We start from the raw sequence: 26,709 nt of genomic DNA, 5'->3' as shown, positions 1-26,709 counted from the left end.
AATGTGCTGCTCTCTGCAATTAAGTGCGATCACCATTTATATCCAAATTAGACGTGCAGGGCAGAAGTCTCCGCCTTGGCCAAGGCGGCCTCGTACGGCTTGAGTGCGTTCTTCACCTCGGTCGAGACGAACTTCTCGACCTGCTGAGGAGCACGGCCAGTGAAGGTGCTAGGGTCGAGGAGGGCGTCCAATTCACCCAGGATGGGGGCAAAGAACTCGGTGCGACGGATGCGCTCCAAGAGGTCGTTGTTCTTGCCGTGCTTCTTGACGTTGTCGGCGGCTTGGTGGGAGAGGACACCTGTAATTGTCAGTGCAGGATCGTAATATTCCGCTTTTGGGGAACGTACGGATCTCCTCGTGGGCGTCCTGGCGGGACAACCCCTTTTTCACGCAGGCCATTATAACGTTCTCACTAGAATATTATTAGGATAAATTCGGCTTACATCAAGAAAGGCGTATAGCTTACGTAGCCATGAAAGGAAGCTCATCGTTCACATGGCGTCTGATGACTTCGGGGTAGACAACGAAACCGGAAGTGATGTTGTTCAGAAGGATGAGGCAGGCATCAGCGGACAGGTAGAGCTCAGGAATGCTGATACGGCGAATAGCACTGTCATCCAAAGAACGCTCAAACCACTGTGCCGAATAGGTATCGAGAGCGTCCTTGGGGAGATTCTGGAGGTGTCTTCCGAGCGAGCACAGACGCTCGGACCGCATAGGGTTACGCTTGTAGGCCTGCGCAGGTCAGCATTGGCACCAATACTTGGTCTAACGATCAAGTCGTGATTTTCACTAACCATAGCGCTGCTTCCAATCTGGTCCTTCTCAAAAGGCTCCTCAAGCTCCTTAAGCATAGCAAGGTGACGGATGTCAATACCGATACGCTCACATGTCGATCCGAAAGAGCCAAGGGCGTTGGAGACGTCAACATCGATCTTTCGCGAATATGTCTGGCTGGAGATAATGAAGGCCGAGTTGAAACCGGCCTTCTCAGTAACAAGCTCGTCCAATTGTTCCACCTTGTCGTGGTCACCGTTGAAGATCTGGAGGAAAGAGGCCTGAGTACCAGTGGTACCCTTGACACCACGGAAGCGCAGGTCATCACGCGCCCGCTCCAAGTTGCGCAGATCCATCAACAAGTCCTGAATCCACAGCGATGCACGCTTGCCAACCGTCACGAGCTGTGCGGGTTGTCCGTGGGTGAAACCCAGGCAGGGCAAGTCTTTGTATTCCTTGGCGAATCCGGCCAACTTGTCAACCACAACGGCGAGCTTGGGAATGAGGATGTCGAGACCATCACGAAGGAAGATAAGGTCGGCGTTATCGGTACAGTAGCACGAAGTAGCACCCCAGTGAATGATACCGGCGGCGGCGGGGGCGACTTGACCGTAGGCGTGGACGTGGGCCATGACATCGTGTCTCCGGCGCTTCTCCTCCTCAGCGGCAACTTCGAACTCCTCATCCTGAATGGTGAGGTGAGCCTTCATCTGCTCAATTGCCTCGTCGGTGATGGGGAGACCGAGTTCTGCGACTGTTTAGCCTGGGACCCGGACGAAGGGCAAATCCAGCAAGGAGAAAAAGCGGTACCTTTCTGAGACTGCGCAAGCCATAACCACAGGCTTCTCCAGGTCGAGAAACGGTTTCTGGGAGAAAAGAGATACTTCATCTCCGAGCCTATCACCCCACCCTGTTAGTACGGAGACGGAGTTCACATGAAATTGAAAAGACTTACTCGAATATCTCGAGTTCAAAGGAGTCTGGTAGAAATCATTGCTGGTAGCCATTCTGTCGAGAAGGGGCCTGAAGGGCAATTGCGGAACGAATTGAAGGGAAAAGTGGTGTAGAAAAGAGAGATGTGCGCGTCCTCGACGAATTTTTCTCTTTTTTCCTTGATTTGCGGAGGGGTCTGGAGGCCGCTTATCAGTCACGTTATCAGACGGGAGCAGATCAGTCAGGTGATGCGGTTCTTGGCATTATGATCGGAATCAAGTGCTTATGCAAATAATTATGGATTAAGACTATCAAATAGGCTAGTAGGTAGGAATAATGCCGAAATATAGTGCATCTAAGCCAAAGCTGCCAATTGCGCAGACAGAGATGTCTTGTCGTACTTGACGTACTTGCCTCTGCCTTTGTCGACCTCATGGTACCGGTCCCAGAAACGCGCATACAACGGCTCCAGTACAGCCTGTACCTCGCGGGCCAACACCGAGCGTACTTCTCGCTCCATGTAGAGCGACTTATGCCGCGACACCAGCTCATCGAAACTGGCATTGAAGGATTTAAACTTGTCCTTGATAGCGTCTTTGTCCTTGGAATGGAGTGACTTGAGAATAGCAGCGGAGTCCACAGCGCCGCTCGATGTCGGTCTGGCTGAGCTGCCCGCTCCCCGAGAAGTATATTGCACATCAAGAAGGAAATGCGACGTTTCCTTCCAAGCATCCAGATAGGTGGACGTGGCACGCTTCCGGAAACTATCGACTCGCGCAATGCTGTCTGGTGAACCCAGGTAGCGCGCTAACTCGGGGGTCTGTCGGATGAAGCGATCGACAATACAAAAAACGTTAGAGAGGAAAACACCTTGAGCAGCCTTCGTGCGATGGAAGTTACGGCCCCGCGTCTCAAGTGAAAACATGAGAGCCTCAATCATGTCCAAGATGAAATGCGATAAAAGCGTCGAGCTGTCAGGGCTGACATCTAATGGCGCTGTTCCGGACGTGTTCGATGCGAAGCGCCAATTCCCATCCCCAAGGGATGTCAGAATGGAAGCCAGCGGCCCAGAATAGGCAGTCAGTGTCGAGAGCGAGCTCATGACTTCGTTGACTAGCGGTACAGTTCCGCCATCGGGTGGAAGAACAGGAAGATTCGACGCCTTGCGCTTTGTCTCCTCGAGCAATTCTGACAAGGATGATTTCGCGGTTTCGCGGACGGGCCTGAGAGCTTCGATGAACAAGCTCTTGAGTTCCCCGGTCTTGGCATCCACACGGTATGACATGGCCGTAACGATTTCAATAATCTCAAAAGCGAGGAAACAGTCCGTCATAAGATTAGCTTTGATGTACTGGTTGAGTTCACGCAACGTCTTCGAATACTCGGCCATCGCCGAGCGGCACGTTGCCTGCAGAGCCAATCCCCGTTGATCTCCTGTGAAAAGCTGCGCTATGTTTTCATGCTCCGCATATATGAAGCCTTCCAACGCATTTGAATAGATTCCGATTCCGTTGGTACCCTGCTTGTATGGACCATCGGTAGGCCTCCGTTTGACAGTATTGAGCGATGCTATGGCAAGGTTTTGTAGGCTCGCATTGATATACGGTCCGCGAATTTCGGCATATATTTGCAATGCAGGGTTGTCATTTTCGTTTTTCCGTGATTCATGCCTCGCTGCTGAGCTGATGGCCGCACATACAGGGGCGAGCTCCGCGAGCATGTCTTCGGGAATTGATGGGAATGGAAGTTCTGAAGCAGAGAGATATGTTAGCTATTACTCATTTACAGTTGCGCGCCCAAGAATCGTACATACCTTTGGTCAAATAGTGTAGAGGTTCGACAGGAGTAACATGATCGCTCAGCATGCGGCGGAACATGTCTTGAAGCTTCCCAGTCCCCATGTTCAATAGTTTATTAAATTCTGAGATCGCTTTTTGATTAGATTTCAAGTTCGTCGAGATAAGGTCCACAAGCGCTTTTTCCACGCGCTTCATCGCCGTAAGGTACTGCGACAACCCAGCGCTCTCCGGGCTTTATTAGGAGTCAGCAAAGATTTCAACCCAGCTAGGTACCAACTGTATAAACTTACCCGTCACGGATGACACCCTCTTCCCGGCCCTTTGCATCGAGCGGCTGACGAAGACGTTCAATAGCTTCATTGACCTTATCGATGTTGGTGTTGGTGATTTGGAGCGACTGGGTGTTGCTGTAGATCGGCCCAATGGCATGCTTCACCACATTTCCTCCCGTCTCTAGACGGACCATCGAACCCTGAATTTTCTTCGTGAGGACATTGAGCTTATCGAGGTTGGCGTATAGCACCTCCACCTCTGCGCTCTCCTCTGCGAACGCCGTATTCCTGGGGGCGACCATAGTCGGGCGAGTCAAGCGAGTCGGTTCTCGCAATCAGAGTAAGATAGGTACAACAAATATCCTCATGCCTCAAGGTAGGCGTAGACGTATTATACTGGCATTGTAAGCGTTAATAACAATAGAAGCGATGCAATTCAGGAGGCTCTGGGCCCCATAACGCAAGAAATCCCGTAGTAGTAACGCTACATAATCATCATGTCCTCCTGTTCATTCTCCGCAATGCCAGCGCTAGTCCCGAAAGGGTCGACTTCGGCCCGTCTGCCGCTCCGACGAACCTCTCACGTGATATTTCGTCATCGTGGCATTCGTCGTTGATCGATGAAACCTGGCAGAGAAGAGAATGGAATCGCAGAGGCTCAGGGCCCAATTGACTGGACTGGAATGGCAACAAGAGCAATTAAATGCTGCCCGTGCTTCGCTTTTCCTCCTCGCAACGGAGTACCCAGGGCAAGATGGGTACTGCTATGCTACGTTCTCGTTGGACAGCCCTTCCTGCCACCCTAGTTGTGGGTACTGGGACGCTGTATGCGACAGGAGATCAGAATCAATTGAATAGGCAATCGCTTTCCACAGACCAGAAGCATAGGTTTTCTACTGCGACTCCGCAAGGAGCTCTCTACCCGTTCAACAGGCATAATGCGGGCGATTCGGGTGGAAACAATGCGGATAAGAACTCCGAGGGGGCACACCACGACGACTCTATGTGGGCAAGAGTCTTACACAAGTTCGGAGACGTGAAACAAGCGGTTGGTTCAAATGAATGGATGGATATTGATATTAAGCAATACATTATCCCAGACTGGACCAAATATTTGCCGGACACGGTCCAGAAGCTTCAACGGGAGCTCTCGATGTCCCCTGGCTCCTTGGCTGACGAGATTTGGAGGGAATCTAAAGACGCAGACATTCACCCGGAGATTTTGCGAGAAGCTCGGGTCCGTGTTGGAGATACTCTCTGTCCCGAGGAGCTGGAGTTCCGCAAGAAGCGGCAACAACACGCGGTGAAAGCACTAGCAGCTTATCTTGACATCCCCGAGTCAGATATCCACCCCGAGGACGTCCCAATCATTGCCATGTGTGGCTCTGGAGGAGGTCTGCGTGCGCTCGTGGCTGGCACAGGCTCATATCTTGCCGCGCAAGAGGCTGGTCTCTGGGACTGCGTCACTTATACGGCTGGAGTTAGCGGAAGCTGTTGGCTACAGACCCTATACCACTCGTCTATCGCACAGTGCAATTTCAACCGCTTGGTTAATCATCTGAAGAACAGACTGGGGGTGCATCTCGCATTTCCACCCAAAGCCCTCAGCCTGCTCACAACAGCTCCTACGAACAAGCATTTGTTGAGTGGGATGATTGAGAAGCTGAAAGGCGACCCTGGTGCAGACTTTGGCCTGGTGGATATTTATGGAATCTTGCTATCAGCAAGACTGCTCGTGCCGCGTGGCGAACTCGGCGTATCTGATCGCGACCTCAAATTATCAAATCAGCGGCCCAACGTCGACAACGGAGCTCATCCACTTCCGATCTACACGGCTGTGCGTCATGAAATCCCGATAATTGAGGAGCTGCAAAACGATGAAAACATGCAAAGACACCGCAAGCCAGAGAAACTCATCAGAGAGTCAAGGAGTGAGGCGTGGTTCCAATGGTTCGAATTCACGCCTTATGAATTCTTCTGTGAGGAGCTCGGCGCAGGTATACCAACTTGGGCTCTGGGAAGACATTTCAATAAGGGCAAGAATGTATTTTCTCGTGGAGAACCCCCAACCCCAGAAACGCGTATTCCTGGGTTAATGGGCATATGGGGAAGCGCTTTCTGCGCAACTCTCTCGCACTACTACAAGGAGATTCGGCCCGTGATCAAAGGCATAGCTGGGTTTGGCGGCATCGACTCTCTCATTCAAGGCAAGACAAAAGATCTGGTTCGCGTCCACCCCATCGACCCGGCTACTATACCAAACTACGTGCTGGGCATGAAGGATGTACTACCAGATTCCTGCCCAGAGTCAATCTTCAAGAGCCAACACCTCCGTCTTATGGATGCCGGAATGAGCAATAACCTCCCGATCTACCCCCTCCTCCGGCCAGGCAGAGACGTCGACGTTATCGTCACCTTCGACGCATCCGCCGACATCAAGCGAGAGAACTGGCTCTCCGTGGTAGACGGCTACGCACGCCAACGAGGTATCAAAGGCTGGCCCGTAGGAGCCGGCTGGCCCAAACAAGAAGACAACCCCGAACAAACCTCCGAAATCCTCCGCGAACCCCAGAACATTAGCGAAGAATCCCTAGATTCCAAAATGACCCGCGCCCAGCACGAAGACAAGCACATGCACGGCCGCAACCTCAAGATCCCCCGCACAACCGAGTCCAACAACGAAACAAACCCGGCAGGAGACCGCCCCGCTGCCTCAGACACGGACCTATCCTACTGCAACGTCTGGGTGGGAACGATGCAGGAACGCGTCTCGGGAGATGAGCCCCCGCCCTCAAAACGCCTCTTTCACCCACAACATGCAGACCACGCCGAGTCGGATTTCCACCTCATGCGTCCCGATGCTGGTATCGCAGTCGTCTACTTCCCCCTCCTCCCCAACACATCGGCACCCGAGCTACCGCAGGGCTCAGCGATGTCGCGGTCTCCGGCTCCAACACGCACGTCGCAGGACTCAACCGTCGCCAAAGAGATTTCTGATCCTGCACGGCCGATGGCCCCGCATCCAGGATCTATTGATCCCGATATCGACGATTTCCTCTCAACGTGGAATTTCGTGTATACGCCGGAGCAGGTTGATTCGGTGGTTGGGCTTGCGAAGGCGAATTTCGCGCAGGGCGAGGAACAGATGAAGAGAGTTATTCGGGCTGTTTATGAGAGGAAGAGGTCTGATCGCTTGAAGAGGGAGGGGCAGGAGGATAGGAGGAGGATGGAGGGGTTTGTGCCATTATAGTCTTATTTGTTTGGTTTGATTTAAATCATTGATTGTATAACAGACTTGGATGATGCTATGTAAATGCAGCATACGAAATAATAAGGTGAAATCTTGCAAGTTTTCATGAACACAGAACCCAGCAACTTCCTTTCTATATACAACACGCAAGTCTCATCAACATGTCATAGAGGTCGGATCCCGAACAACAGTTGTGTCAATATTCATCCATGAGGTATTGTCAAGATACTGTTAAACGAACAAAGCACGAAGAACGAAAACGGTCAACCCAAACGCCAGTTTTTGAATACCCGGAATTCCAATGTCAATAAGAAAAATATTAAAATCGGACTTCGTCGCTTCGTCAACATCCCTACCCAAGTCCTTAACGACGTTGTGTCTTGCCGATTGTGCGCTTTCCGGTGAACTTTAACGTAGTTAGTATACAATACACGAAAGAGAATTAGTTTAAAGGGTAAACATACCAAATGCTTCGGCAGCGATGCCGTCGTGTGTCTGTCTGCTTCTCCCGCTCTCGCCATCCGGTTCATCTTCTTCTGTCCCAGCTTCTTGAGACGGTCGGCCTTGGTGCGCTGCGCCTCGTCTTGAACACCATCCTCCAGACGGTTCGTGGCAGCCTGGCTGCGAGCGCGAGCCTTGGCCTTGGCGATCGCCTGACGCGGGTCCGCGTCGACATCCATAGCGTCGCCGTCGTTGTTGTCGTCCGCCTCGCGGGTAAGCGGGCGGCCGCGGGTCTGGCTCTGCGAGCGGGCGCGGGCAGCAGCAGCGTCGATGTCGTAGCCTGCAGAGTCCAGGGCCTGCTCCATCTGGGAGAGCTTCTTGGCCTTGGCGGTACGGGGGATCTGGGCGCGGTTCTTGAGGGACTTGCGCATCTTGGCTTCGTTGCGCATCAATGCGCGCTTCTCGCGGATCAGGTCCGCCTTCATGCGGATGTCCGCATCCTCTGCGTCTTCGACGCTCTCGTCGGACTCGTAATATCCCTCCCCTTCTAGTTTCTCTTCTTCCTCTTCCAGAGTGGCGAGCTTGGCCTCGATATCCGGATCCACAAAGTCGTAGATGTTCTTGCCATTCCAGACTTCGGGGATCTTGTCATGCTTCCATTCGTCGTCTGCCAGGTCGTAGGTCTTCTTGAGGTCGATGTTGTAAACACCAGCACCACCGTTCTCCTCTTCGATGTCCCGCTCGAGCTTCTTGCGCTCCGGATCGTCCTTGTCGTATTTCCTCAAATTCTTCACAGCATCGGGAATGAAGGTCTCACGCTGCACACCACCAGTAGGCTGGGCGACGTGGATACGGGAAAGGACATCACCAAGTCGTCCACCAGGGGTACCAGCGTTGTTGGAACCAGACTTGAGTTTCTGCGAAACTCTCTCGGCCAAGAGCTTGTCACAAGCAGCGTTCTTCACACCAGTGACACCTTCAGTGGTGGTACAAGACAGCTGCAAAAGTTCAACATCGCCAGAGTTGAGAATGTTCTGGATCTCCTGCTGGTATTCGGGCTCCAAGTCCTCTGGCCGTCTGACGTCAATCTTGTTGATCACAAGGAACACGATCTTGTTGGCAAACAGGGGTCGAATGCTGTGGAAGAGCTTGATCTGATCGGCAACGGAGTATCCACACTGCTCGGACAGATCCATGAAATACATGATGGCGGAACGAAGGTGAGCAACTGCGGTAATGGACTGCATTTCAATGGTGTTCATTTCCTCCAGAGGGTGGTCCAAAATACCAGGGGTGTCGATAGCCTGGAATCGCAGGTACTTGTAATCGAAATGACCGACGAACAAACTCTTGGTGGTGAAAGCATAAGGCTGAACGTCGACATCGGCACGGGTAACGCTGCGCAGGAAGCTGGACTTTCCGACGTTGGGGTAACCGCAAATCAACAAGGTACGGGTGTTGGGATCAATCGAGGGCAGACGACCCAAATGCTGACGGACCTGCTCCAAGTAGACGAGAGGATCTTTCAGACGTCTGCAGATGGTGGCCATACGACCCAGCGCAGCGCGCTTGAGCTGTTTGCACTGGAACAAGGACTGCGCATATTTAATCAAACGGACGTAGTCGCGAGAAACAGTTTCGATGAGGTGCTTGGCAGTCGAGACCTGACCAAGGGCGATCTTGAAGTGGTCGGCATCATAAAGAGTGTTCATCAAATCCTTGTCTGGAAGCAATTGGTCAGATAATGTCGAGCCCAACGAAAACTGTCAATTCTGGGTGCCTTACGGAAAGGATGAATATCCTGCAATCTCGGGAATCCATCGAGAATCCCTTGGAACTTCTCGCAGAAAGTTTCTTGTGTGTACTTGACCTTCCGAGTATAGAAACCTGCATGGCAGAAAAAGATTTTTTATCAGCGACCATGTTCAACCACTTTTTACTTTTTGATCGCATCTACCACCGGTTTTAACGCAATTTATTGGGTCCCTAAATACCTCGAATACGACTGATCTTAAAACCAGCACGAATCTGCGTAGGAAGCTGTCGCTGCGTGCGACTCAGGACAATGTCCAGGAATTCCTGGCTGGTGGGCACAGGTGCGATCTAATCGAGCGGCGAAAAACTCGCAATCAGTACACTGCCATCACCACGATTTACCGTGCAGGTTAACGCATATAATAGCAAAACAAAACTCACATCCTTCCACGTTGTCTTCATGATGGGCCGAGTCGAGATCAATAAAAAACGACTCTTGAATGCCGATTGTTGTTGTGAGGACAAAAAAAGTTGGATGAGCGGGAAAAAAATTGCTGGGCGGTGGGCTGTTCTGCCAGGCGGTGAGCATGTTACTAACCTACTCCACAGAGTTACAGCTACTAGTTATGTACAGAGTGCACTCTACAGCAGTCTACAGCAATGTTATAGCAAAGATCAGTCATATCGTCATGTACATTGCTACTACCGTGCACTATAGTACGCCAGATAACCGCCCTGCTTAACTTGGACATCATAGAGTTAGTCGTCATAGCCCAGCACAGAACTCCGTTGCTCTTAGATTCCTTGGACCAGCCCTGTAAAATCAAACCGCAAATAAACGAAAAGAGAAGCAAAAGGACAAAGTGAAAGCCAGAAGGGGGAATGCAACCGACAATGTCCATACCACCAAGCGATGCAGAACGAAATAAGCAGCCATTTAACAATATAGATAACTATCCGCAAGTTCCAGTGACTATTTCTATTAGTCTTCATTCGATTACAAGAAGGAAAGAAGTCTTACCATATCATACCAACCTCCGCCGCCATACTTGCACTCGCTAGGTCCACGGTTCTCGAACCCCAATTCCTGGTAGAAAGGCACTAGGTTGTCGTGTGCAATGAGGACAATACGATCGGCAATGGCGGCTTCTTTGATCCGCTGAATGTAGGACTTCATCAAAGTGGTACCGACTTGTTTGTTTTGGTGCTCTGGGAGCACCGCAAGCGAGTGCACAGCAATGGTGTTGCTGTATTCATCATGACCAATTGTCTCTCCATCTTCAACGGTCACCCGTTCGTTCCTCCAGTTGGCGGGCATCTGCATGGAGTTGTCTGTCACACGAGGAGCCGAGGACCGAGTGGCGATAACATGCCCCACCAATGTCGCGCGAGGTTTCGGCTCTCCCTCCTGGATAAGCGGAAGAGTAAAGAGACCTAAGCAGAGTTCGGGGCATTTGTTAAGGCGGTATAGGAACTTCAAAGAGGAAACAATCCAGTTAGTAAGAGTAATGATGCACAGCGATGCCTCTGGTCAGACGGAAGGCACCATAGGGTACGAAATGAGAATTTCCAGAAAAGACATCACATCGCTCCCGCAGAGCATTGGAACAAGGTCCGATTTCAACATACTTTTTCGCGAGAGCAACGCTCAGGTTCTGGGAGAGCATTCTCCACTTGGACACAATCGTCGACGTTGGATACGGACAGGACCTGCACGAACGGGTGCAATTCATCCAACTGGGTGCGGTGGTGCACTGGTGGGCGGCGGAACCAGGAGAAATCAATGGTATCATCATGGTCGACAGCAACGTAGCCCTCATCCATATCTTCGTCCTCGTCGTCTTCATCGGCATCTTCGAGAGGTAGGCCCGAGGCCATGGCCATCCCGAGACGCGGGTCCATTCGAGCGATATCATCAGCGGTCATCGGCAACGAAAATTCTTCCACATTCGACGCCGGCTTGAAATCGGCGGGATCGACCTCGGGAATGGTCTCTGCTGGTCTGTCCGTGTGCTCTGCCATGATTGTAGCGATCTGATCGATTTCGGTGGATCTTCCGTGGATTATTTCTCGGTCTTTTTACCCCTCTCTTCTTATTTCTGTTCTTATGCGAATATGCGCTCCTTTCGAATAGGAAGGGTTTAGAAATTTTCAATAGTTCTGGAAGTTCAATGAAAAGAGCCGGCGATGTTGAAAATTCCACGGAGAGATCCGAAAAAGAGCCTAGAAGAAACGGAACGGTGGAGAGGGTCCTCAGTTAGCTTAATGCGGGTAAGATAAGGGAGAATTAGGCCGAGAGGATGCAATCCCACCTTCAATAATATGCGATTTATTTTGATGCGTTATTCTGGACTAGTGGCAGTTGAATGAGAAAGTGAGGTTAAGGTAGAGAAAAGGTTTCTGACCCTGGCCACAGGGCTTCTCGGGACGTTCAGGAACCGTGCAAGGGATCGAAGGCTTGACCCAGAGGCGAAGAATTTGCGACCGTCGGGTACGAGTGCGGAGGGCGTTCAATGTGGAGGAGGTGTGTTGGATCGAAACAGTACTCTTTTTAAGCTCTAAGATCCAAGACTCAACTCGGACAATGCAATTCTCCAGCAGAATTCTAGAGAAGAGAGCACAGTGAATCGCGGGGCAGCCATACTTCACCACTATCACAGACAGCGCCGAGATCGCCCGCCCGGGACTTGCGCTGAGTCAGCTGAGCGGAATGCAGTTCCTCGTCCTCCATCACGACTACAACAGTTGCTTGAAAAGAATCTCTAGTGACGTCGAGTCTCCGTTGTCAGGGTCATCGTCTATGCCACAAGTACCCGAGACAAGGATCAGGAATCGTTCTGTCCGATTACTGGCCCACTACACTGCGCTTGGCCGAGCTGGACAGTCTTGACCACAATCGGAAACACACTGAGACATGGGTTTATTAACTGACTGGAGTAACTTACATCTACTCTGTACTCTGTATATGCAGGTTACAATAAGGTTCTGACGGATTAACAAAGTGTTGGTCCTTGCTTTGCACCGACATATGACACTTGACAGCACACGACTCCTCATCTAGGTCACCCAAGTGTGAAATATTTGAGTCGCTTCATCAGTTTCGATTTCGGACCATCCTGCTCATTCCGATCCGTCATTGCGGCTCTCAGTCGGTCTTCTTCGTCAAATGCAAAGGCTTCCTTAAAGTCCATCTCGGATGCTCGAACAAACTTGGATTTGAAATAGAACTGCGGATGATGATAACCAATATTAGCCAATTCAATTCTTCCGTAACGAGAAGATGGTGTGGACGCTCACCTTGTATGTGAAATAATCAAGAAAAAAAAGAGGTGCTGCGATGTATGACGAGAAGAAGCTCTTCACGGACCCCTTCTCACCAAATGGGAAACAGGCAAGGTAAAATTCGCAGCCGGCGATGAACACTACGACTACCAATGCCAGGTATTGAGCATACGGTGCCACGAAATCCCGGAAGGGAAGGGAGTGGTAATCCATGCCTTGAGCTTTCAAGCCCCTTCGGAACCGGATGTGAGAGATAAAGATACCTGCCCACTGGAAGAGCGTCGATATGCCTACCTATGAAATGATTAGCCTGGGCTTTGTTGCGTCAACGACAGTAGAAACATACCAAATCCGAGAACCATCCGTATACAACAGCCCCCTGGTTGCTACAGTTGAGGTAACAGAGACCTCCTCCCAGAACAATACTGATAGGCAAGGACACATACGGTCGACCCACTGTATCCTTCCGACCGAAAAATGGGTGGATAATAGACAAGTCAGCCAAAGCAGCCAGACTACGACTGGCAATATAGGCGCTCGTGATCCCACAGCTGATGACGGTGAGGAAGATAAACCCATTGGTGACATGCGCGAACCACATCACTCCGGCCCTTTCAATGGCAATGACGAAGGGGCTCCCCAAGGTACCACTACCATTGATGAGATCTTCATCATCGTATGGTACGCACATTCCGACGAGCCAGATATTGACCACAAAAAAGGTGGCCATTCGCCAAAATATAGGATTAACGGCGTTGCGGACCGTCTTTCTTGGCTCCTTGGCCTCCCCAGCAATTATAGCGATATGCTCACCTCCTCCAAAGCTAAAGAGAGCCTGGACGAACGCTTTGGCAATACCTTTAATGCCATTGTTAAATGCACCAGGGTTCTTCCAGTAGCGAAACTCTATTGGCCCGTTTGTGGCAGGAATGCCGCCAGATGTCATGATAAACATGAAGAATATGACTGCAAAAATGGCCAAGCATTTGATGAACGACATGACATACTCAACATGGCCATAGAGACGAACCCCAAATACGTTTGCGAGAGTGATTGCTACCAGGAAGATAGTAATATACGCTGCCAAAGGCACGGAAGTTGTTTCCGGCCAGAACTCAAGCACTGATACGGCGGCGGTGATTTCGGCTGGGATGCATATAACCCACTATGGTGGTAGGGTTAGCTATTGCTTTGTGGTCCGTTTGAATACACGGTAAGATGGTAATTTGTATGGACTCACGCTGAACCAGAAATTGATACCAACTGCAAAACCAAATGCAGGCTCGACGTATTCGGCACACTGGCGGATAAAGCCACCGTGGACGGGCTTGTACGTGGTCATTTCGCCAATGGAAGTGAACTGCAAATACACAATCATGCTAGTTCACGATTAGTCTACTTCTTCGGACGTAGTTCAAGCAGCTCTCACGCAGTAATAGTATATGCAATGGCAGTTCCCGCAGGGCCCGCTGCGAAGACTTAGCCTTCCAAACTATGAACAGTCGCTCTTTCATAAATTACCATATTTCAGGGCTGTTCCCGTTCCCACCCACCTATATCTCGTTAGCAATACGGAGACACAGCTTCATTCGGAATCACATACAAGCCAGTGCCTACACCTGCCCCGAAAGTCATCATCATGATTTGCCTTCTTCCGAGTCTGCGATGATATCCGGCATTGTCAACGGCCGTTCCCAGCACCACTGTCGTGCCATTGCCAACGTCTGCTGCTTCTTTTTCGATATCAGAGGTCCTGGGTATATCTTTGGATACCTTTAGGATATCTTGTTGAATCGCCATGCCTTCTAGGTAATATTGATCAAAATCAGCCATAGACGACTATTTTCGAAATGTAAAAATTCCCCACACTTCTATATACATTCTGGTAGATATATTCACATTGCTTCGGCTCCGGCCTATCTGATAAGTTTGATATCTGTATATCTCTGGACTGGACAGTGATACTGTCTAGATAGGGCAAGGCCTTGTCCAGATAAGGCCAACCCCATTCTTGTGTTTTCATTCTCGTTTTATTTTGCCCGCGGTATACCTGTTTCAAAAGTACATCTCCATTGCAACCATTACGGATCTTCTCCGCATCACACAAGATAAGCCGGCGGGGAAATGAGGTGACGAGCCCTATATAAATTGGCTACCAACCACAATTAAATCCATCCTATCCATTCTATCCATCCTATCCAACCAAATAACAATCAGTTTATCGTCATGTCAGCCAACAAAAACGTCGTATTCGACGTCGTAGGAACCCTCGTCTCCTACGACCGCATTTACAACGCCATCGACACCCGTCTAGGCCCCAAACTCCGCGAACATAGCGTCCAACCATCCTTTCTAGGCTACACCTGGGTCGAAGTCGCCGAACGAGAATACACTTATCTCAGCGTATCAGGCGCCTACACCCCCTACGCCACCATCTTCGAAAAGATATTCCACCGCATGCTCTACCAAGCCGGCATTGCTGACCCCGCGTCTGTCGGCACAGACGAGGACCTCGCGTATATCATGCAGGAATACGCGAATCTAGACCTTCGCCCTGGAGCGCTGGAATGCGTACAGAATCTTCAGGACGCCGGGTTTACGGTTTGGGCGCTCACGGCCGGTGATTTAAATCGGGTCGGTGCGTATCTGCGTAATGCGGGTGTTGAGATGCCCTCGGAGAATCTCCTATCGTGTGATACGGCTGGTGTTGGGAAGCCGGATCCCGGGGCGTATCGGCCGTTGTTGGAAAGATTGAGGACGGAGGGTGAGGAGAAGCCGTGGTTTGCGGCGGCGCATATGTGGGATGTTTCTGCGGCGAGGCGGACGGGGTAGGTCATATCTATTTCTTAATATGTCCCATGATAGTTATGATAAGCTAATCTGTGCAGATTCAAAGGGGCGTATTGCACTGTGTATGAGAAGCAGCCACTTCCGGAGTTGTTTGGGGAGATGGAGGTGACTGCCGATAGTTTACCGGAAATGGCAGCAGGGATTATTGCATCTGGGGGTTAAAGAAAAGTCAATATTTTCGATATCAGTAGAGCACCTGTGGAATATATGAAGTGCATGCGAACAGATATATATCCTTGCTTATCTTCAGACGTACTCTGTATTGATAGATTATCTACTCCGCATTTTATATTCAACGTCGGAGGTCCCAGCCAATCATTGATCAAGACGAACGCATATAGCACATACATAATAAGTACGTGTACAACATCCTTTACAGTGATGGATCAATAGCTTTCACTACATCGAACTATCAACGTGAACATTGACTACACTAAACCATGACCAAGCCTTTCCCCGTCGACGGAGGCATGACCTCGTTCTGGCGCTCCCAGCCAGATGTCCTGGACAATCATCGGTCGACTGAGACGCTTCCCGAATCCAGTGATATCGTCATCATCGGTGCTGGTTATACCGGGGCAGCAACGGCGTATCATTGTCTTGAGCAGAGTCAGAGCACGGGGAAGGGGAAGCCATCTCTCGTGGTACTGGAAGCGAGACAGGCTTGCTCGGGGGCAACGGGCCGAAATGGTGAGTTTAGTTTTCTCGCTATATCTATTGAACTGTGTGAAAGCAGAAGTGGGTATTTTATGCTGACCACGCCTCTACACAATAGGAGGTCACCTCAAACCCGATGTCTACAACGGCATTAGCACCCTAGCGAGCGACCATGGCATCGAAGCAGCAGCTGAAGTTGCTACGTTTGAAATGAAGAATCTCCAGGCCGTTGAGGCCTTTGTCGAGAAAGAGAAGATCGAGTGCGATTTGAAAGTCGCGCATGCGATTGATGCTCAGCTGGATGATGCGCACTATGCCAAACTCAAGGCTGGATTGGAATCTCTGGTAGCGAATGGATCGGAAGCGACTAAGCTTGTTGAAATGAACACTGGAGAGAAGGCAGAAGTTGTATGTTTGTTTCTTGTTGGGTATTAAAGTGTATGCTGACAATATATATATCTGCTAGTTTTCAGGCGTGAAGGGTGCGCGAGGCTGCTTCAGCTATGATGCCGGACGACTTTGGCCGTACAAGCTTGTGGTCCATCTCCTCAACAAAGCAATAGCTAGCGGGGCAAACCTACAGACATACACACCCGTCCTGCAAGTATCTGAAATCCCAGACAAGGATGGACATTGGACAGTAACGACCAAACGGGGTTTAATCCGCGCAAAGCACGTCGTGTACGCCTGCAACGCTTACACGTCAGCCCTAGCCCCGGAGTTCCAGAATCACATCATTCCGGTGCGAGGCATCTGCAGTCGTATCGTTGTTCCCAACCCGCCCACAAAGCCGTTGGACAGCTCGTACACATTACGGTTCAATAACTGGGATTATGACTACTTGATTCCAAGACCGGATGGAAGTATTGTCGTCGGAGGGGGACGGTCAATGTATCTGCGTGAACCGGGTAACTGGTACAACGTTACAGATGACAGCAGGTTGATTGATTCGGCGGCCCGGTACTTTGACGATTACATGCAACGGCATTTTCATGGGTGGGAGGATACGGGGGCGTATACTGATCGTGTCTGGACGGGAAGTATGTTCTCGCAACTCTCTTGTCCGCTTGGCGGATATATAGTTCTAACCGAGGATATAGTCATGGGATATACAACGGATCTCCTGCCACACATCGGACCTATACCCGGGAAGCCTGGACAAATAGTTATTGCCGGGTTCAACGGTCATGGGATGCCTCAGATTTTCCTGTCAGCCCTGGGGGTTGCACGGATGTTGGTCGAGGGTACAGAGTATAGCAATATCGGCCTTCCGCGGTTATTCGAGGTGACGCTTGAGAGACTGAAGAGCAAGGAGAATCGCATTCTCCATGGAATCCTGTCGACATCGGACGCAGGGGAGAGCCGGTTGTAGCTGTATGATATCTATGTCGCAGTAGATGAATGAGATATCTAGAGCGGGATCGGCGCCGAACGGCCGAAAGCGGCAATGCGTCATTATCCCACATCGACTCACATCAATTTGACTCCCACGCTTCTTTTCTCCAACTTCTCAATTGACTCTTTTTTCTCTTCTTCTTTCTCTCTCCTATGCATCTACTTCTGGCATTAACTCCTCTCTCGGGCGACCATAATGAAACATGAGCACCTCCACGCTAAAGTGGCCGCGCTCCGCTCCGTCTTCGTTGCTCCAGGTAGATACATATCACCCCATCCGTCGCAATGCTTGTTTATGGCATCGAACTTGGGTATACTGACTAGCTCCAGCAGCAGAACAGTCGATTTATTAAACGCGACCACCTCCCTCGTCCATGGTGTTGGTCCTTTTCTTCCAGCGCTGACCGGCCAGTCCACCAGAGCGCCGATTTTTCCAGCTATAGTAAAAATAGCGATCGATTGGGCCGACGGGCCAAGGAAAAGCTGCTCGATCGGGTACGAGCTCCTTTATTGTGCCATGTATGGCAAAGTATGGCATGTTCTAATGGTTGTCGCTATAGGAATTCTTTCTCAGTTTGTTGAGCTCGGCCTCGACCAAGCGAGAAGCCAAATCGTACCTGGCGCGGATCAAGCAGCAACCCAAGACGGATTACAATCCTCCTACAACACTTAAAGCTGAACCGGAGCTTTCGAAGGCGACTGTGAGTGCAGCAGCTTTGACCCCTCAGTCAACTTCCGGCGGCTCGTTCTATGGTGCCTCGAGATCCGTCTACGATAGTCCCGTCTTCCGTCAGCATGCGACTCCCGCGGCCCAACCGCAAGATATAGTGGAAGAAAAGCTTCACCTGGCTTTGGTCAAGATCACAACACCTCAGCTCCTCGAGACCTCCATTATCGATGGTGTCGCCAAAACCCTAGCCCAGCTGAGCCGTCTGGGATTGCCCTGCTGCGTCGTGGTGGACCCGGGGACAAAAGATGACCCCAACGTGCTGCGGAAAATTGCCATAGAGCAGGCTGATCGCATTTCCAGCGCGATTGATGCGCAGCCTGATTCCAAGTCCGTCCGGCTGGACTCAGTATTCTCCATTACATCAACTGCTACAGAACCCACGGTGTTCTCACGAAAGGTGCTGCTGAATCCGTTGCGTGATGCACACACTGTGATTGTGCCTCCAATCGGGTATACTATGGATACGCCCCGGGCCGTTTTCATTCCTGCAAACGACGCCGTGCTTGCTCTGACCAAGGAGTTGGCAGGGCTGGCATACCCTCATGATCCTGATGAGGATCCATTGGTCACTGCCAATAGGATCAGAAGCTTGCAGAAAGAAGTATCCTTAGACCGGGTTATACTATTGGATCCGCTGGGGGGTATACCGGCCTATAGTGGACCGCAGACGTCGCATGTCTTCATCAACATGGAGCAGGAGGTTGAGGATATCGAAGATGAACTGCTGCGGGTGGGACAGTCATTACTGGCACCTGGAGCCGCACAAACCCAGGAGGGGGCAACTTCCATTGCTGATAGTAACCCTCTCACGGACTTCGTCAATTTGGAGGTCGCCTCGACGCCGTACGGTCAAGCATATCAAATAAACCAAGCAAAGCCTGGGCTAGAAGCGATCGATGGGCATATCGAAAACCTCCGGTTGTCTCAAAAGGCACTTTCCATGTTGCCTGCCACATCTTCCGGCATCATCTCGTCGCCAACAGATGTAGCCAACTCAGCTCGGACGCCGCAAACTGCCGCTTCGGACGTATCGAACGTGGGAACGCGACGACAACGAAACCCGCTCATTCACAATCTGCTCACTGACAAACCATTGCTTTCGTCTTCCCTGCCCATGAGTCGGCGCAGTGCCCTTGACGGCAATAAAACATTAAACCCGCCTGTCTCTCACACGACCTTTGTCAAACGCGGCATGCCGCTGACGCTCATGCCTGATCCGCGAGTCCAAATGTGGACCTCCAACAAAGAAGGTCGCGTCAGGTTGACCGATCCATGCATTGACCTACCTCGTTTGGTCCACTTGATTGAAGACTCCTTCAACCGCAAACTCGACGTCCAGGACTACCTGAAACGAGTCAACGAACGCCTAGCAGGCGTAATCATCGCAGGCGAGTACGAAGGCGGTGCCATTCTCACCTGGGAAACACCTCCCGGCGTCTCAGACGACGACAGCGAAGCCAGCCGCGCACGAATGGTCCCGTACTTAGACAAGTTCGCCGTCCTGAAGCGTAGCCAAGGCGCAGGTGGTGTGGCGGACATGGTTTTCAATGCGATGGTGCGCACATGCTTCCCCAATGGAGTCTGCTGGCGCAGTCGCAAGGACAATCCGGTCAATAAGTGGTACTTTGAGCGGTCTCGTGGGACGTGGAAGTTGGCGGATACGAATTGGACGATGTTCTGGACGACTCCGGGTCTGCCTGATGATGCGCAGAAGCTTCAGGATTACGAGGCCGTGTGCCGCACTATTGAGCCGAGCTGGGCAGATAATACCGGTGTGATTGATTAAGTTCTTCTTGTATAAATTTGGATATCGAACATAGATTTAAAGACTGGGCTGCTTGAATATATTGACATGTTTCACCGCCTTCGGACGAGCTTCAACTCCGACAATCTGTAAATGTACGTTCGTTCATACAGTCTCTCCGTGCCGTGGTCCTGATAGCCATGCGCCAATAACACGATGCCCATCTGCATCGAATGCTCCTATCCGGTTTCTCACCTGTACAGTACCTACAGCCGTGCTGATGATCGATCGCTGGGCAAAGGCGTGCGCCTGACGCAATGTCCGCGCTGCCAGCATTTTGCAGACAAATATGTCGAGTATGACTTTGTCGTTCTGTTTATTGACCTGGTTTTGATCAAGCCGCAGGTGTGTATACTATCTCTCCAATTAAAGACTGAAATGTGGTAGGCTGATTTGACAGGTGTACCGGCATCTCCTTTTCAACCGGCTCGGAAGAGATGACAACCAATTCGATGTAAGTCGCGGTCTTCTGCCTTTTTTCAATTCAAAACTAACGACCCATGTTATTTAGCGCTCCATAATTCGCCTTGGTATCCTCCTTCTCCTCTTCGACGTCTACCTGACCTGGGCGCGCATCGAGAAATCGCAATCCGTGACCTCTAGTTTCCTCATCTACACTCCGATTATCATACAATACTTCTTTTTCCTCACCCTTAATGCACTCGCGACGCTTGCGCACCATCTCACCGTTCGTCTGTTGGCATCCGTGTTGGTTCCCAGGCGTCTTACCGCTGATAGTGGTAAAAGCAGTGGAGGGAGCGCGGATAGCGGCACCTTGACGGATCAACCCTCTATGTCTCACCCCTCTCCATCGACCTGCTCGTCTTCCGGTGTCCAATCTAAGGCACCGCAAGCACAAGCACATACAACCGCCGCGAATCCGCCGACGGCAAGCCCACCGAAACTGTCACAACATGATTCAGCCTCAGTATCATCACCATCTCTTGTTCGCACCAACAGTGCCTCCGGAAACTTTACTCCTCCCCTTCCACCGCCCCCTCCTGTCGCACCACCCTTAAGGCGAGCTTCCACGGCCCCGATAACGAACCTCCAACCTCTCCCGCCTCCAGCTCCCGCAAGTCCGACGGCCATCAGCACCGCCCTCCTAGTCAGCAGCTGCGCAAAGCTCTTCCCAATCCTCCTCGTCATTTGGGGCCCAGACGGCAGCGGCGGGAATAACGCATCCTCGGAATCCTACACCCAAAGTCCAGCAGACATTCACTCGCGGCCTCTGATTATAGCTCGACAGCAGGGTGTCCCAACACCGATAGCGACGCTAGTCCCTGCGGCTACGTCTGCGTTGTCGCCTTCTACTTCATCACTTACTTCGTTATTACCTGCTCCGTGGCCAATGCCTCCGTTATTCGAGAGCTGGATTGCCAAAATAGCCTCGATGATGCCGGTTTCTGCGCCGGCGAATCAATATCTGGCTTTGTTCTTGGACTCGATTGGTTCGCTTTTGTCGTTGGGGGCGGCGGATACGCATCTGGTCTTGTTGAGTAACATTGAGGCATTGTATATCTTACTAGGATGTGGATATCTGCGCGCTGTCGCGTTAGCGGTTGCAGGATTAGTGGCTCGATGGGCGGTTCAACGGGTTATATTAGGAGCTGTAGGAGTTGGATAACCTGCGTATAATAGATTGCATTGCATAGCTGTAATAGAAGCATGAAAGTGACCCTTGATGTTCCGCTATAACAATGAAAAACGTAGCTATACAAGTCCCATTATCCCATTCATCATCCTAACCAGCTAGCTAGCTCAAAACCAAGTCCACAAGAACGAAAGTCACAAGCGCAGGAAAAGTGTTTACTGCGGTACGCGATCAGGTCGGATATCCGATCTCTTGGGTGCGATAAGAGGATGCCATTGTGCCATGAAGATGATCGCTGTACCGAAGTCAAGTTAGCCAAACACTCCACATCTTTGAACTAGGAAGAAATAACATACCCCACATAAGAAAACACGAAACGAAGGAGAGAATAAGCGTACTTCGCCAGAGCCTAGAACCCAGTTACAGTCAGCCAACACGCACATATACTTCCATAGAAGGGTAAAAGGGAGAGAGAGGAGGGGAAAACGAACGTCTGATTATCACCCTTAGGACTAAATACCCACGCGACGATGGAGGCGAGCACGACAATAATCAGGCCGATGATAAGACTTGCCCTATTTCATCGGTTAGTATACCCCGTATACCCCGTGTGCTATCATTCCACGCCGTGACGTACCCAGATGCCATTTTGCTTGTATTGTATATCCCCTTCTATAGCACAGTCCCAGAGTGTGGAGTTGTAGAGCACGTAGACGGACTATCTCGCGCAATCGAGCTCGACGGAATGAGGTGAACGAGGTTCAATCAGATTCAGGACCAGCCCAAACCCAACGCGACTTATCGATTGTTTGTACGCTCGTAACCCGTAAGAGCACGTCTTTGTTTTATCTCCGGTAGCGCGAGTGGATGATTGTTGGCGTCCGATTGCGATTCACGATTGTCGGATAGCTTCCCGCTGTTCAAATAGGAGGGAGTATAAAACGGCCGGTTGATGTTGGATGGCGGAGGTTAGCGATAATATGTTGGCCCGTTGATCGTGTCGATTTCAGATACACGGATCTGGGTTTCAAATATGAATTTAGAAAGACGTTTGATAGAAGGTTGTCGTTGGTCTGGAATGGGCGGAGCGGCCAGCGATGTGGCATTGATGCCTGAGGCGTAAATGGAGCGGCGGCAGCGCTTGTCGCGGTAAACGCGCCATGTCAACATCCGTCCGTCTGAGTACTTGTATGCATTTCTTGGATTGCTACGAATTGCAAGGCAAAAAAGTAATCTCGATTGATCATTACGCATCATCCGATGGGATATTCATTTCAGACTAAAGCATAAGAGTATACGGAAGGCTCATCCCGAGCACAAAAGCAGTACAGTGATGGGGTAGTCAAGAAACACAAACTGGGACATCGAGAACAAAGGCCATGACAAGATGGAAAATCAAGTAATCATTTACGCACCCTCACGGCTCTTACGATAGTTAGCCTAAAATCATAGTTAGAGGCCGGACTTGAACTAGAATTGGGAAGGTGTAGGTATACGTACCTCTTGCTCAACCTGCAAACCGTCGACAACAGGAGCCAGTTCGCTGAGAATCTCGTACGACCGCTTGTGGAACTCGAGTTGTGCGGCAATCAAGTCTGCCAAGTTTCTCAAGGGCTCGGGGGTATCGAGGACCTGGTTGGGTCACGGTTAAAGTGGGTTCTCTCGTATAGCAGCCAGAGGGGTGCAAGCAAACTTACATTCTTCATGACGCTCACAGCCTCCTCAGTCTGTCCAACAAACTCATCTTCCGCCTGCTCAATCTCCGCACGGGCCTCTTCGCTCAAATTGTCAAGGTCGCCTCTGGCAGCAGCCTTCTTGCTAGCCTTCACCGAGTCCAACATAAGACGGGCATTCTCCACATTCCTGCGTGCCTTAGCAGCAAACATCAAATTGGTGTTAAGCGTCGTGTTCCATCCAGCCAGGAACCGCGACTGGATCTGGGCGTCCTGCGCCAGACGGGCCTCGCCCACCTTCTCAGAAGCGAGGGCATACTTCTCCAACGCGCCTCCCAAGGGGTCCTCGCCGGTAGCACTCTGGGCCAGGGTCTGCGATCCGGACAGGGAGGCACGGGCGATGGCGTGGTTGAAGGTCTTAGGCTGGGGCTTTGCGGCTGGCGGGGCAGTCAGGGCAGCCTGGGCCTCTGCAGGGGAGGCTGCTTGCGAAAGGAGTTGGACTTTTTCTTGGATGGTACGGCCAAGGTCGTTGAATGACTCGCGGATGTTGGGAGGATAGTCGTAGGCTTCGTTGGAGTACTGGGAGCTGGAGGGTGGGAAGCAACTTCTCAGTATCGAGTAGTAGACAATCATGTGAAAGTTGGTCCGGGAGAGGTTGAGCTCTAGAGCCACAAGATTAAAAGGCAGATAACTCACGTCACTTGCAAAAGCTTCTGGTGAACCAGCTTCAAAGCATCAATACGCTTCTCGAGCTCGATGTACTCGTCGGGGAGCTGAGTCTTGTCCTCAACCTGGCCAAATTGCTCCTTGAGCATCTGCTGCGTGCGCGCAGCAAACGGCGAGAAGTTCGCACTAGCCGCAATAAAAAGCAAAAACAGATCATGTCAGCAGGCAGGGTTTCCTTGAACGATCACAAGTGGTAGAATGCGACATGACAGCTCCACCAAAACAAGCAATGCACTGGATCCGGGGAAGAGGGGTGTATTACCTGAGGTTCTTTCCGAACGCCTGCACTCGGTCCATGATGGTGGGAAATATGTTAAGTCTAGCGTAAAGATATTCGATATAGTAGTAGACTCTTTTTAAAATTCAGACTCTGGAGAGGAGATGAATTGCGATGGAAAATATCATGGAGGGGAAGTGAGATTCTGGCTGTCAAGGCCACGCGGGCCGTTACCGCCTCCGCCGCACCGCCCAGTTTCATATATCTAGAGCATCCAGGTACAAGATTATATTATTACACTTCAAGAAAGATAGCATGAAATTATAATAATTATAAACATGTGGCGTAAAATGCGTCAATTACATGCCCTCCAGTCATTAAAATCTGCCCATATTCCAGTATGGCGGCATTTGAAGAAAAATAAAAATTAGAATAGAAAACGGAAATGAAAGTAAAAGGGGAATTAGCAAGGAAAGCGTAGAAAGACAATCAAAATTAAGTCAGAGTGGCCATCATTGCGCGGATAAGTCGAGAATTGGGAGCTGTAGACTAGTTAGCACTGTGCCATTTGATTATACCGCAGATCATCTTACATTTGCGCTCCTTTTTTACTTCATGGACTTCTTCGTCCTCTATCAGGTCCCCACTGCGACGCTCCAGTGGCCCGACAAGTTTCAGATCATCGTCACTGTCTCGGGGGCGCACCATAATGGCCAGAGGACCAGGCTCATTGGCCTCGCGGCGTCCAGGTGATGACCGACGGCGACGACGACTCTGAACCGATATCGATCGAGATCTGGTTCGGGAAACGCTCAACGTTCTCTCGCTGTGGCCACGGCGGTGACGGTGATGGCGCGAATGAGATCGAGATGGTGATCGCTCAACAATCAACGTATCGTGGCTTGCTCGAGGTGGACTACCCGCTATACTAAGCCGTTCCATGCGCACGGGTGACGGTGAAGTGCGCACAATTCGGGCTGTAAGAAATCAGGAAAGTTAGCTTTTTATATTTTTTTTTTTAAAAAAAAAGAAAAACTCAAGATGAGAGCTTAGCTTACTCTCGTTTACCCGCCTGATCTCCCGGCTGATAGTGACAAGCTCGTCAATCTGCTCCTTGGAGAGAGCCACCTGAATCATGACCGCTTTTTCCTCTTCCTCGAAAGGATAGCCCTTGTCGAAGATGGCCCGAGGATGAACCAGCTTCTTGGGCATGCGAGTTTTGCCCTTTCGCGGGTAGGGTCTCTCGATGCGTTCTTCGACAATCCTCTCACGGAAACGGCTACTGGAGCGACGAGGGCGAGTTGGATACCGATCCCGCTCGCGGAATCCTCTGAACTCTTCATCTCCATAGTAGTCCGGTTCTGCGATGCGAATATCCTCATAATAGAGGTCATCTCCATGGTGCCGCGGAGGAGAGTATCTGGATCTCGGAGGTGGTGAAAGTCTGGGAGAAGGGCCCCGGTAGTACATTTCTTCTAATTTGCGTGAAGGGATGCGATCAAAGGTATCCAGGGAAGACTGTCGTCGCAGAAGGCGGGGTCGAGGAGGAGGGCTCACTCCCCGGCGGCGTTCAGGGCGCTCAGACGAGATAAACGAGTCTGCATCATCGTAGTACCTTTCTGGTCTGCGGGCAGGAGGACCGTATCTGTCAGCCGCATGCAGGCGTGACTCAAAGCGCTCATCATCATCGAAAACCGGACGTGGTCGTTCGCGTACCGGAGGACCACGAGAAGGTAGGCGTTCTCTGGAGTGACGGGGTCCGTCGCGCGGACTCTCCAGAATGCTCGAAGATAAGCGGTAGTCGTCGTATGGAGCCATGTGGAATTTGAACAAAACAATAACAAGGGTATCACTAGATAATGCTGACTGCGAACTGTGGATGCTAGCCGCTGACTCGGCGGGCCGCTCACTTGATACTCAAGCGGGGAAGAAGGAACCGTGGACGAAGGAACAGGAACAGGAACAGGAGAAGACCACAACAATAACCAGCGAGTATTCTGAGAGGCGGTATATATATATATACCCAAATGCACACGCAGGCAGAAGAGAAAGAGATGCAGACAGAAAATTGAAGCGATTCGCGACGACAACGACCGCCGCTCATCTTTCCCATTTGGGCTTAGCGAGTTCCCCCAGCTCATGACGCTATTGCGGAGGACCCAGCGTTACCGTATGTTACACTGATATGCCCACGCCGTGCCATACAAAATGCGCCTCAGCTGGTTATGTCAGTGTAAATACACGTTGTGCGTTTGATTGAGCCTCATCCGCCGAGTCAACAGCCACGAAGATACATACCTGTACAATGAGCCTGTGCACAATGCAGTTTGCTACTTCTCTTTGTTCTGCTCAATAAGCAATTAGACCGGAATCATTTTCCACAACCAACAACCACCAAAGACTGCTTGTTCTCTTCCTCCATGCATTCCAATCTAGGCAAACCGATGCCCAACCCGCAGTCTCCGCCATTCTCTCCGACCCTTTGAATACTGGTCGAGACGAGTCTATGCTGCATCCATCCCAACAGCAAGCTCCTGCCATTTCGAGAACAATC

At 50.9% G+C, this 26,709-nt stretch overlaps 13 protein-coding genes across 13 annotated transcripts; 5 read left to right on the top strand and 8 right to left on the bottom strand.

Moving 5' to 3' along the window:
* Positions 1–47: 47 nt before the first annotated feature.
* Positions 48–1,784, bottom strand: ade13 (adenylosuccinase ADE13; the record flags this gene model as incomplete). Its single annotated transcript, XM_043278900.1, has 6 exons — positions 48–298; positions 348–412; positions 467–735; positions 798–1,525; positions 1,588–1,674; positions 1,733–1,784. 6 exons carry the CDS (start codon positions 1,782–1,784, stop codon positions 48–50), a joined length of 1,452 nt encoding a protein of 483 aa, XP_043136632.1.
* A 281-nt stretch (positions 1,785–2,065) lies between these two features.
* EXO70 (EXO70 family protein) lies at positions 2,066–4,083 on the bottom strand (the record flags this gene model as incomplete). Its single annotated transcript, XM_043278899.1, has 3 exons — positions 2,066–3,459; positions 3,524–3,741; positions 3,800–4,083. The coding sequence occupies 3 exons, from the start codon at positions 4,081–4,083 to the stop codon at positions 2,066–2,068; spliced, it is 1,896 nt and encodes a 631-aa protein (XP_043136631.1).
* A 452-nt stretch (positions 4,084–4,535) lies between these two features.
* ACHE_40672A (putative phospholipase A2 (PlaA)) lies at positions 4,536–7,031 on the top strand (the record flags this gene model as incomplete). The annotated part of the gene is made up of 1 exon (XM_043278897.1): positions 4,536–7,031. One exon carries the CDS (start codon positions 4,536–4,538, stop codon positions 7,029–7,031), a length of 2,496 nt encoding a protein of 831 aa, XP_043136630.1.
* A 263-nt stretch (positions 7,032–7,294) lies between these two features.
* On the bottom strand, positions 7,295–9,689 carry NOG1 (putative GTPase NOG1; the record flags this gene model as incomplete). Its single annotated transcript, XM_043278896.1, has 4 exons — positions 7,295–9,195; positions 9,258–9,359; positions 9,467–9,575; positions 9,669–9,689. 4 exons carry the CDS (start codon positions 9,687–9,689, stop codon positions 7,295–7,297), a joined length of 2,133 nt encoding a protein of 710 aa, XP_043136629.1.
* Positions 9,690–10,164: 475 nt separating this feature from the next.
* Positions 10,165–11,249, bottom strand: ACHE_40670S (polyamine acetyltransferase; the record flags this gene model as incomplete). Its single annotated transcript, XM_043278895.1, has 3 exons — positions 10,165–10,200; positions 10,249–10,701; positions 10,857–11,249. 3 exons carry the CDS (start codon positions 11,247–11,249, stop codon positions 10,165–10,167), a joined length of 882 nt encoding a protein of 293 aa, XP_043136628.1.
* A 1,040-nt stretch (positions 11,250–12,289) lies between these two features.
* ACHE_40669S (uncharacterized protein) lies at positions 12,290–13,851 on the bottom strand (the record flags this gene model as incomplete). The annotated part of the gene is made up of 4 exons (XM_043278894.1): positions 12,290–12,454; positions 12,525–12,803; positions 12,856–13,674; positions 13,750–13,851. 4 exons carry the CDS (start codon positions 13,849–13,851, stop codon positions 12,290–12,292), a joined length of 1,365 nt encoding a protein of 454 aa, XP_043136627.1.
* An 884-nt stretch (positions 13,852–14,735) lies between these two features.
* ACHE_40668A (putative 2-haloalkanoic acid dehalogenase) lies at positions 14,736–15,521 on the top strand (the record flags this gene model as incomplete). The annotated part of the gene is made up of 2 exons (XM_043278893.1): positions 14,736–15,337; positions 15,398–15,521. The coding sequence occupies 2 exons, from the start codon at positions 14,736–14,738 to the stop codon at positions 15,519–15,521; spliced, it is 726 nt and encodes a 241-aa protein (XP_043136626.1).
* Positions 15,522–15,799: 278 nt separating this feature from the next.
* On the top strand, positions 15,800–17,388 carry ACHE_40667A (NAD(P)/FAD-dependent oxidoreductase; the record flags this gene model as incomplete). Its single annotated transcript, XM_043278892.1, has 4 exons — positions 15,800–16,049; positions 16,135–16,424; positions 16,483–17,056; positions 17,117–17,388. The coding sequence occupies 4 exons, from the start codon at positions 15,800–15,802 to the stop codon at positions 17,386–17,388; spliced, it is 1,386 nt and encodes a 461-aa protein (XP_043136625.1).
* A 226-nt stretch (positions 17,389–17,614) lies between these two features.
* arg2 (acetyl-CoA:L-glutamate N-acetyltransferase) lies at positions 17,615–19,927 on the top strand (the record flags this gene model as incomplete). The annotated part of the gene is made up of 3 exons (XM_043278891.1): positions 17,615–17,668; positions 17,745–17,906; positions 17,972–19,927. 3 exons carry the CDS (start codon positions 17,615–17,617, stop codon positions 19,925–19,927), a joined length of 2,172 nt encoding a protein of 723 aa, XP_043136624.1.
* Positions 19,928–20,101: 174 nt separating this feature from the next.
* On the top strand, positions 20,102–21,572 carry ARV1 (sterol homeostasis protein ARV1; the record flags this gene model as incomplete). The annotated part of the gene is made up of 3 exons (XM_043278890.1): positions 20,102–20,290; positions 20,346–20,399; positions 20,457–21,572. The coding sequence occupies 3 exons, from the start codon at positions 20,102–20,104 to the stop codon at positions 21,570–21,572; spliced, it is 1,359 nt and encodes a 452-aa protein (XP_043136623.1).
* Positions 21,573–21,754: 182 nt separating this feature from the next.
* Positions 21,755–22,187, bottom strand: VMA9 (H(+)-transporting V0 sector ATPase subunit e; the record flags this gene model as incomplete). Its single annotated transcript, XM_043278889.1, has 4 exons — positions 21,755–21,834; positions 21,896–21,948; positions 22,031–22,114; positions 22,177–22,187. 4 exons carry the CDS (start codon positions 22,185–22,187, stop codon positions 21,755–21,757), a joined length of 228 nt encoding a protein of 75 aa, XP_043136622.1.
* A 759-nt stretch (positions 22,188–22,946) lies between these two features.
* On the bottom strand, positions 22,947–24,235 carry ACHE_40663S (BAR domain-containing protein; the record flags this gene model as incomplete). The annotated part of the gene is made up of 5 exons (XM_043278888.1): positions 22,947–22,979; positions 23,040–23,171; positions 23,237–23,798; positions 23,909–24,064; positions 24,201–24,235. The coding sequence occupies 5 exons, from the start codon at positions 24,233–24,235 to the stop codon at positions 22,947–22,949; spliced, it is 918 nt and encodes a 305-aa protein (XP_043136621.1).
* A 415-nt stretch (positions 24,236–24,650) lies between these two features.
* Positions 24,651–25,973, bottom strand: ACHE_40662S (uncharacterized protein; the record flags this gene model as incomplete). Its single annotated transcript, XM_043278886.1, has 3 exons — positions 24,651–24,697; positions 24,749–25,132; positions 25,214–25,973. 3 exons carry the CDS (start codon positions 25,971–25,973, stop codon positions 24,651–24,653), a joined length of 1,191 nt encoding a protein of 396 aa, XP_043136620.1.
* Positions 25,974–26,709: the final 736 nt, after the last annotated feature.

The sequence above is a fragment of the Aspergillus chevalieri genome, chromosome 4, assembly GCF_016861735.1.
Source record: "Aspergillus chevalieri M1 DNA, chromosome 4, nearly complete sequence".
In the NCBI taxonomy this organism is placed as follows: Eukaryota; Fungi; Ascomycota; class Eurotiomycetes; order Eurotiales; family Aspergillaceae; genus Aspergillus; species Aspergillus chevalieri.
This window is presented reverse-complemented; position numbering and strand designations above follow the sequence as displayed.